Source organism: Ovis canadensis, chromosome 19 (genome assembly GCF_042477335.2).
Source record: "Ovis canadensis isolate MfBH-ARS-UI-01 breed Bighorn chromosome 19, ARS-UI_OviCan_v2, whole genome shotgun sequence".
NCBI classification, from domain to species: domain Eukaryota; kingdom Metazoa; phylum Chordata; class Mammalia; order Artiodactyla; family Bovidae; genus Ovis; species Ovis canadensis.
The window spans coordinates 29,393,922-29,403,829 of NC_091263.1; the positions used below are offsets into that span (position 1 = coordinate 29,393,922).

At 57.1% G+C, this 9,908-nt stretch overlaps 1 protein-coding gene across 1 annotated transcript; it reads left to right on the top strand.

Moving 5' to 3' along the window:
- The first annotated feature begins 2,322 nt into the window (after positions 1-2,322).
- Positions 2,323-9,667, top strand: KLHL40 (kelch like family member 40). The gene is made up of 6 exons (XM_069560758.1): positions 2,323-3,628; positions 5,160-5,320; positions 5,699-5,806; positions 6,007-6,192; positions 8,001-8,147; positions 9,113-9,667. The coding sequence occupies exons 1-6, from the start codon at positions 2,468-2,470 to the stop codon at positions 9,222-9,224; spliced, it is 1,875 nt and encodes a 624-aa protein (XP_069416859.1). The 5' UTR covers positions 2,323-2,467; the 3' UTR covers positions 9,225-9,667.
- Positions 9,668-9,908: the final 241 nt, after the last annotated feature.

Here is a 9,908-nt window from a genome sequence, read left to right on the forward strand (position 1 = left end):
ACTTGATAGGTGTTGAAAGAGGGTGCTCAGTACATGAGAGATCAGTATATTACTCTCTCGCTGGAAATGTTTGCATTCCCCACAATTATAATTTAAAAATAAACAGCGGTTCCCCATTTCACAGAGGGCAAAAACACCCATCTGTACACTGGTCATACATGATACCATCCCCTCTTACCTCTCGGCCCTTATCTCCTACTCACCTCCTCGTTCATTGCTCATTGGCTTCCTTGCTGTTCTTGGAACAGGACAGGTGTGGTCCTGCCTCAGGGCATTAGCTCAAGCTGTTCCCCTGCTTGGAATCCTCCTCCTCCATGGTTTAAACCTGCTCAAGCATAGTCCACTCAGTGAGTCCATCCTGACTATTCCATTTAAAAGTGTGACCTCTGCCACCCATCACTTCCCATGCCCCCTTCCCAGCTACCTGTTACCACAGCAGTTATCATCTGACACCGTGTATAACTATTTACTTGTTGCTGTTCCCCTTCCCTCAGCTGAAGTTAAGCTCCAAAAAGACAGGAATTCTTACTCGATGTGTTCACTGCTGAATCCTCAACATTTAGAACAGTGCACAGTAGGTTCTCGATGAATGGATGAGCCACATATAAACATTCTAGTAGAATGCCTGGTAGGAAGTGAGCACCATGGGACTCATCATAATCTAAAAATATGCCATTGAATCATCTGATAAATATAAGTTAATTGTTCAGCCAGTACCTTCTGTCCTGGTCTTTGGAAAGTGAGACGACAATTAACGGACATTTTCTTTGGAATCAGCAAGGCAGGGAGGATTCCCACAGTCTTTGGAGGTGGGCAGATCTGCTTTGAATCCTGGATCAGCCACTTGCCAGCTGTGTGACTTGCCAGCTGTGTGACATGGCTGAGCCTCTCAGAACCTGGTCTCCTCACTGATGGTGCTGAATGGAAATGTTCTGCAGTATAGGGCTGGGCTGGAGGCCCCTGGGTGAGCCTTTGCCCTTCCCGGAAGACAGACAGGATTATTTCTAGGTGATCCTACCTAGGTGCTGTGTCTCTCTGAGACCTGCTAGAGGGGTCAGCAAGCAATGGTTGAAAGCACTGCTCAGGAGGGACAGGCATTGACATCACTGGGATCACAAAATGGGGTGGTGATTCAGTCCTGGCCCAGACTCAGCCCCCCTGGCTAATCCCCCCGCCCCTCAAGCCTGAGGTTATAAACAAGTGACTCAGGAATGATGGGAGAATGCCCCATAACAGTTCACACCAGTGTGTTGGGGGCTAAATTTAACCCACAGCTGCAGCCTCTGGCACTTTGGGAACAAGTTAATCTTGGTGGCTGAGGCTGATGTGTGTGTGCATGTTGTGGAGCGGGGGGAGGCAGTCAGGAGTCCAGAGCAGGGTGGGCATTGGGACTGGCTGCCCCAGACCTCTACCCGGATTCCTCAGATGCTAGACAGGTGTAGGGGCCCCAAGGCTGGTCAAGCTTAGGATGGACGAAGAACTGAGCATAGACAGCTTCTCTGGAATATTCAACTCTGAGTGTAACTTTTTGTTTGTTAGTTTTTTGATCCCTGGGGGTTTTAACACCTAAGATAGTTGAACCTCCGAATTGAATCTAGCACGTCTGACAGCTTACAATGTGAAACGCTGTGCCTGTGTATTCGCAGGGACACAGAACCACAGTGAGTGGTACTGTGTGATTCTGCCCCAACACCAAACCACAGAATCACACAGCAGTGGGATTCTGCTTTCGAACCACAGCAGAACTGAACTGAAGCCCTTAAAAATCGAACTCACCCATCTCTTCACTGTGCAGGAAGGGAAACTGAGGTGCAACAGAGTGATCTGGCCTTCCCAGGCCCCACAGGAAAGTGGCAACCTTGTTTATTCAAGCATCTTCTTGCTTTCTTGCACAGTCCAAGAAAGGTCTCCGAGCTGGGGGAGAAAAGTCTTCCCATTTTAAAGCTGAGGCAACAGGTTCCCCAGGCCCAAATTCACTGAGTGGGAAACCTAAGCACACCGTGTCCAGGGTGGAGGGAGATGCACTGCAAGGAGGATCGGGGCAGCTGGGCAGGAAGGCCCACAAGGCCTGGAGGAAGGGAGACCCTTGCAGAGGGATTTGAAGGCTTCTCCCTGCTTGCACTGAGAGGCAGAGCTTGGGTCATCCCCTTCCCTGAAGCGCATCACCTAGATGAAGGAAAGCAGTGAAGGCCTCACTATGCTCGTGTACAGAGGAGGCAGGGAGGCCCTCATCTTTCAGGGAGGACAGTGACACCCTACCCCAGTCCCATGAACCCCAGGGGCTGAGTCAAGGTTGCTCTGGGAGGGGGCCTCAGCCCAGCTGTCCCCTCTGCGTCATGTGCGGGAGGCCAGGCAGCTCGCCTTACCCGGCCGGGTCCAGCTCTATATATAGCCCGGCTTGGACAGCTGCGTAGACTGAGTGCGACCCAGCAGGAAGGCAGGGAGGGTGGAGAGGAGGCCACCCACCATGGCGCTGGGCTTGGAGCAGGCCGAGGAGCAGCGGCTGTACCAGCAGACGCTCCTGCAGGACGGGCTCAAGGACATGCTGGACCACGGCAAGTTCCTCGACTGTGTGGTGCGGGTGGGCGAGCGCGAGTTCCCGTGCCACCGCCTGGTACTGGCTGCCTGCAGCCCCTACTTCCGGGCGCGCTTCCTGGCCGAGCCTGAGAGCGCAGGCGAGCTGCGCCTAGAGGAGGTGTCCCCTGACGTGGTGGCCCAGGTGCTCCACTATCTGTACACGTCAGAGATCGCGCTGGACGAGGCGAGTGTACAGGACCTGTTCGCTGCGGCGCACCGCTTCCAGATCCCTTCTATCTTCACCATCTGCGTGTCCTTCTTGCAGAAGCGCCTGTGCCTGGCCAACTGCCTGGCGGTCTTCCGCCTCGGCCTCCTGCTCGACTGCGCGCGCCTCGCCGTGTCCGCTCGCGACTTCATCTGCGCGCGCTTCTCGCTGGTGGCCCGCGACGCCGACTTCCTAGGGCTCTCGGCCGACGAGCTCATTGCCATCATCTCCAGCGATGGCCTCAACGTAGAGAAGGAGGAAGCCGTGTTCGAAGCGGTGATGCGATGGGCAAGCAGCGGTGACGCCGAGGCACAAGCCGAGCGCCAGCGCGCACTGCCCACGGTCTTTGAGAGCGTGCGCTTCCGCTTGCTGCCACGCGCCTTCCTAGAGAGCCGCGTGGAGCGCCACCCTCTCGTGCGTGCCCAGCCGGAGCTGCTGCGCAAGGTGCAGATGGTGAAAGATGCCCACGAGGGCCGCATCACTGTGCTGCGCAAGAAGAAGAAAGAGAAGGGGAAGGAGTCGGCTGGGGCCAAGGCCACTGACAAGGGCACAACCGAAGCCAAGGCGGAGGAGGAGGAAGAGGAGGCAGAGCGCGTCCTACCGGGAATCCTCAATGACACCCTGCGCTTTGGCATGTTCCTGCAGGACCTCATCTTCATGATCAGTGAGGAGGGCGCCGTGGCCTATGACCCGGCAGCCAACGAATGCTACTGTGCCTCCCTCTCGACCCAGATCCCCAAGAACCATGTCAGCCTAGTGACCAAAGAGAACCAGATCTTCGTGGCTGGAGGCCTTTTCTACAATGAGGACAACAAAGAGGACCCCATGAGCGCTTACTTCTTGCAGGTGCCTGGCCAGCCTTGGGAGGGGAGGCCAGTACTGATTTCTGGGCACTGGGGGGCGCCTTGGGGCCCAGAAGAGGCCTGTGTCTACTTGTTGGGGAATGTCATTGGATCTAGGCTGAGATGTAGACCGGGGAGGATGAGTGACAGCCATTTGCCTGAAGGCCTTACAGGCAGCTGACAATAAGACGCATAACTTTGGTGTCTCAGTTTCAGGGAGATGTCCGCTTTCAGATAGTCAGTATGTTGGAGACCCTAGGTCTGTGCAGGGATTGAAGTCAGGGACAGTGAGAAGGAGCAAGGTCAGTGTAGGGGTCCTGGCTAAGACCTCTGCATGAAGCTGGGACTGGAATGTGGAATAGTGTGTCTCAAACAAAGGGACCATCCTCCCTTCCTTCCCATTGCACAGATAAGGAAAACTGAGACCCAAGAAGGAGCAGGAGAGTGGAGTGCCTGGTCCAAGTTATAGTGTGACAGTGGGATCTCAGAGGGCAAACGTGGTTTCCTTGTGACTGGCCATGTAAGTTTAAGCCTTGCCAGTTGGGTGAATTTGGAGACGTGGAGGGGAGGGTGCAGTGCTTCTGGTGGGAACCAGCATGGAACAGAGGTGCGAAGGAGCCTAGTGAATAGCATGCTTACTGAGGCCTAACCAGGCTGGAGAGGGGTGGGGGGCAGAATGGTGCCAGTGTGAAGCTGAGGGGTCGGGAGAGCATCTCCACCAGCCAAGGCACAAGGTGGGCACACTGTGTATACTCTCTAGGCCTCTGTTTGTAAATGGGGATGTTATACTTCCTTGCTTGATAAGATTGTCTGAAGGTTAATTGATGGTTATAAAGTGTTCATCAGCACAGTGCTCAGCGCTCAGAAAACTCCACCAAAAGATGAGCCACTAGCATAGTTATTAACAGACTGTTGGGAATTCCCTCTAGGTCCAGTGGTTAGGGCTCCATTCTCACTGCTGGGGGTTGGAGGGGTGGGGGTAGGTGGGAGGGTGTGTGTGTAGAGGGGGGTGGAGGGCTGGGGTTCAATCTCTGATTAGTGAACTAAGATCCCACAAGCCATACGAATGTGGCCAGAAAAAACGACTGTTGGAGTGCACAGGGCCATAGACTTATTACACTGTAAGTTTGAAGGAGTGGGTGGCTGTATTTGGACCTTTCCTGTGCAGTGGGATGGGATGGAAAACAGGGGTCAGGCAGGCCTCAATTCAGGAATTGTACTGGGGAAGGGCCAGGGAGGCAACTGGGCCTCCCTCTCAGAGACTCCTTCTCAGCTCTGCAAGGGATGCCCCATCACGGTGCTATAAAGGTGATCTCCGGGCCCCTGGGGGTTGGGACCCTCAGGCTGTTCTCAGCCCGATAGGAGGAGGGGCACTGTCTCCAGGCACCGCCTCCGGGCTGCGCGGGCCCTACCTGCAGGCCCGGACTCCTCATGACCCAGGGCGGGGGGTGGCCAGAAGGTGCTGGGCTGGGGCTGGGGAGAGGAGTTGATGAGAGGGCGTGAGGAGGGTCGCTGACTGGCCGCCCGGCCCGCAGTTTGACCACCTGGACTCAGAGTGGCTGGGGATGCCGCCGCTGCCCTCGCCGCGCTGCCTCTTCGGCTTGGGAGAGGCTCTTAACTCCATCTACGTGGTCGGCGGCAGAGAGCTCAAGGACGATGAGCAAAGCCTAGACTCGGTTATGTGCTACGACAGACTGTGAGTGCGGGCCAAGGATCAGGGGGCTGGGCGGGGCGGGGTGAGCGAGAGCCTAGGGCTCGGGGCGGGGCGAGGCTGGGCTGGGCGGGGCGGGGCGGGGCGGGGCGGGGCGGGTGAGCGAGAGTTCAGGGCTGGGGGCGGGGCGGGGCTGGGCGGAGCGGGGCTGGGCGGGGCTGGGCGGAGCGGGGCTGGGCGGGGCTGGGCGGGCTGAGCGAGAGCCCAGGGCTGGGGGCGGGGCGGGGCTAGCAGGTGAAGAGGGAGCGGGGAGCTGAGCGGTCTGGGGAGTTCCAGTTAACAAGCCGGGTGCATCCCAACACGTGTTGGGTGGTGGGCGGATGCAGAGACGGACAGAGAGCGCCTTACTCTCCTCCCCTCTAGGTCGTTCAAATGGGGCGAATCGGACCCGCTGCCCTATGCCGTGTACGGACACTCTGTGCTCTCTCATATGGACCTAGTCTACGTCATTGGCGGGAAAGGCAGCAACAGGTGAGGCCCGGGCCTGGAGGGGAGAGTGCAGTAGCCGGGTCGGCGGGCGGAACCGAAGCAGAGTCTCCCCGAGGCTGTCAGGGGTCTGTCCTGCCTACCTTGGAAGGCAGCTGGAGGGACTGGGCCAAGGGAGAGAGGTGGCTCTGCCCACCCCCGCCTTCTCCTTTCTCACTCACTGCCCCTCCACCCCGATCCCATAGGAAGTGCCTGAACAAGATGTCGGTCTACGACCCTAAGAAGTTCGAGTGGAGGGAGCTGGCGCCCATGAAGACTCCCCGCTCACTCTTCGGGGCCACCATCCATGACGGCCGCATTTTTGTAGCTGCTGGGGTCACAGACACAGGGCTGACCAGCTCAGCCGAGGTGTACAGCATTGCAGACAACAAGTACGGCTGCTTCCCACCTCCCCACCCGCTTCCGCAGGACAGCCAGGGACGAAGGTCCCAGTGTAACCCTCTGGCCCCACGGCTTTGGGCCTATGTCAGCCCTCTCTGTGTCTGCTCTGGCAGGAATCATAGCACCTAATTTGGGTCTCCACTGTTCAGCTTGGACATCAGCACAGATGTAGCCCCTTTACTCTGGTCAGCAATGAGGTGGGCTTCCCCTACAAGAAAGGGGCAAGTGTTATGGCCAGCCTGGTTTGCAGACGAGATCTCCCAGGAGATGCCAGGTTCCTCACTCAGAGACTCATACTGGTCACTGGGCTTGATGGCTAGAGATAAGGGCAGTAACCAAGATAGAAGCTGCCCTGCCCAGGGAGGTCAGGAAGAAAACTGTGCTGGCAGACCAGTTGGACTCTGCAGCTAAAGGGGTGGTGGGAGGATGCCCGAAGGCAAAGGAAGGCTAGTGCCAAGGCAGTTAGGAGAAAAAAAAAAGGCAAGCCCATTGGATAAAAGGGCTTTGGCAGGCTGGATAGAGTGTGGTGGGTGAAGGGAGGTGGGGATGGTGGATACTGGGGCTGGAGAGATGGCCAGTGGGCTGAGGCACTTTATCCCCAGAATAATGAAATGCCTCTGATGGGTTTTAAGCTCCCATCTGTGCTTTACCAAGATGCTTCATGGCAGACCATGTAGAGAAGAGATTAGGGATTTCCCAGGAGGCGGGGGTACAGCTGTGTAGCAAGTACTGATGGTGGCCTGGAGCCGTGGGTACAGCAGTGATGGGGCAGAAAGGATGCACCAGAGAAAGGTCTAGGCCAGTGTTTCTCACATGCACACGAATCTCCTGGGGGTCATGCCGGAATGCAGATTCTGAATCTCAGGTCTGGGGAGGGATCTCACAGTGTATTTCTAACAACCCCCCGGGTGATGCTGCTGCTGCTGGTCCATAGGCCAAACTCAGTAGCAAGAGTTCAGGAGACAGAAGAAGCAGGATTTAGCAATTGATTGGATGGTGGGGGTGAGAGGGAGAGGTGGATGGTTTTGAGTGAGGCTGGGAGGTCATTTATTGAGGAACTATTGAAGTTAGGTAGGAAAAATGAGGGTCCACTTAGAACATGTGGACGTGAAGTGCTTGGGGGTGTCCAGGAGGAACCTTCTGGGGCAGAGAGAGGGCTGAGCTGGAGGGTGAGATCTAGGGGTCAACAGTACTCCATGGAGACAAGCTCCCTCAGGAGAGAGGGTGTGAGTGGGAGAAGCTGAGGCCCAAGCCCTGAGGGACAGCAGGGGCAGGTGCTTTATTCAGCAAGGAAGCCTTGTTATGTCAACAGAGGTGTGTACTGTGGGCCCTGGATTCTGGTGGTTGGGAGAGCAGTTTTGGAGGGATGGAGGTCCAACCTCAGGAGTTAGGGAGAGTGAAGGCAGCTTGAGAGGCTCTGGGCTGTGAAGGGGAGAAGAGGGAAGGGGCAGGAGTGCACAGGATGGTCTTAGTGGTGACTGAAGTGACCAGTAGGAGTGGGTTTAGAAGCAAAGGTGGGACTTTGGGGAGGTCCCTGGTGGGTTTCACCGAGGGTAGGTTGGATGGAATGATAGGGGCACAATGAAGGGAAACATGAGGGGCAAGAGAATGGGGAGGAAGAGAAGACCAGAGGGTGTTCCTAAGCAGTCAGGGAAGAGGAGGTTGTGCTTGCAGAATGGGTGCCTGGGAGTCGGATTTTGAAGGTTGCAGCTGAAGCTATGGATGCTGGCAGGGGACAGTCACTGGGCTTGCCAAGGCCCATGGGGGCACCCCCCTCATGCCCTCTTTTTCCCATCAGGTGGGCACCCTTTGAGGCCTTCCCACAGGAGCGCAGCTCACTCAGCCTGGTCAGCCTGGCGGGTACCCTCTATGCCATCGGTGGCTTTGCCACTCTGGAGACTGAATCTGGGGAGCTGGTTCCCACAGAGCTCAATGACATCTGGAGGTGAGCCTGGCCCCAGGGAGGTAAGAGGAATTGTGAGCAAGGCTGGGTGGGCACCGAGGCAGCGCCTGGCAGGCTCATGGGCGGGGCAGAGCTGACCCCCTTCCAGGGAACCCTGTGGGGACGAGACAGCAGGCATGCCTTGCTTAGCCCAGGGTCTCTCCATTTGGTTGGGGAAGTCTGGGTACGCACACACAGCACTGCACCCCACTGTGGAATATCAGCAGTGTCACAGTCAGAAGCCAATGCCAAGGTTAGGACCCAGACCCACAGAAATCGGCCCCAGGGAGCAGAGTGGGCTTTTCCTCTCTCCGCCCTCCTGAGGGGGAGGGCTGGACTGGGAGTGAGAAGTCCCTGGATCCTAGCTTCTCAGCGCCTTGCTTCTTTGGCTGATCCTACCTGGGGGTGGTCGGGAGAGGTTTCAGCCATCTGGGGCAGCTTTTGAACCTTCAGTGATGCCAGTGCTGCAGGCGGCCTCTGGGGAGCAGCACTGCTGGGAGAACAGGACCCAGGACATGGAGGGTGCTGGGGGTTACTTCTTCAAGGGTTCAGTTGAGAAATTCTCAAGAGGAGGGGATTGAGGAGGTGTAGACCTTCCTGGAAGGAGGTGGACTTCAAGGAGTATGGGATTCTTGGAACTTCCCTGGTGGTCCAGTGGTTAAGACTCCATCCTCCCAATGCAGGGCGCATGGGTTCCATCCCTGGTCAAGGAACTAAGAACCCATATGCTATGTGGTTACAAAAAAAAAAAAAAAGTGTGGAATTCTTGAGAGGGAGCCCTTCCTAGAATGTAGGTGTTCTTTAGGTAGGTGCCCACCCCTTTCCCAGAGCATGGAAAGGAAGGAGGTGGGCCTGGGGCTGGGAGGCAGCACCTCCCAGGGGTGGCCTGCTGCCCTCTTCCTGCGGGGCCCCACCCTGGACTTGGCTGACTGAGCTCTGCATCCTTGTCCCCACTCCTCCCACCCCAGATACAATGAGGAAGAGAAGAAGTGGGAAGGGGTCCTCCGGGAGATCGCCTATGCTGCTGGCGCCACCTTCCTACCTGTGCGACTCAACGTGTTACGCCTGACCAAGCTGTGACCAGCCCAGAGGGCCTGAATGTGCCCTGTCCCCCATGCTGCAGACCACAGAGGCCTGGCCTTCTGGGTGGGGACTCCAGGGAGGAGTCCCTGGCAGAGGAGTTTGGCAGAGGCAGAGCCCACCTGGATCCCAACCCGTCATGGTGCCCCAGAGACTGCTTCAACTGGGAAAGGGAAATCGCTGCCCAGTGCTGGGGCTTCGGGCAGGGATAAGAAACTTTCGGCCTCTCCAGTGTCTCATATCCCCCAATGTTCTTGGTCCACGAGGCAGAAGCTCACGGGGTGTCAGGCTGCGCCCTGGTTCAGCCCCAGTCTGGCTGTGTGCTGGTAAATGCCCCACAGGACTCAGCCTCCTTGCCTGTCAGGTGGGGAGCGACCCCATCAAGTGCCTTGCAGCCTGAGTAACTCTCCTTCTGCGAGAAGAATAAAGTGCCTTCTGAGCAAGCTGCTCAGTGTCTGGGATGAGATGCTCCAAGCAGCAGTGACCAGGTGGTTTGAAGACTTGGGGCTTCTTGTGTTCAGTTGCTGGGCTGCCAAGGTCGGTGGCCTCTGCCCTCCATGAATGTCTCCTATACACTCTGTGTGCGCAGAGAGTTTGAGCCCCCTCCCTGGACCTCTAGCTCCTCATCTGGCCTGGACAGGGAGCCGGGAGACCACGGGAGGAAGGGGAAGGGAATGGCTGAAC

Bases quoted from the DNA above. Each gene is read 5' to 3' on its own strand.
- KLHL40 (XM_069560758.1), top strand. From the start codon at position 2,468: ATGGCGCTGGGCTTGGAGCAGGCCGAGGAGCAGCGGCTGTACCAGCAG. The intron at 3,629-5,159 runs GTGCCTGGCCAG...CCCGGCCCGCAG, and splicing joins TGAGCGCTTACTTCTTGCAG to TTTGACCACCTGGACTCAGA. The intron at 5,807-6,006 runs GTGAGGCCCGGG...CCGATCCCATAG, and splicing joins GGCGGGAAAGGCAGCAACAG to GAAGTGCCTGAACAAGATGT.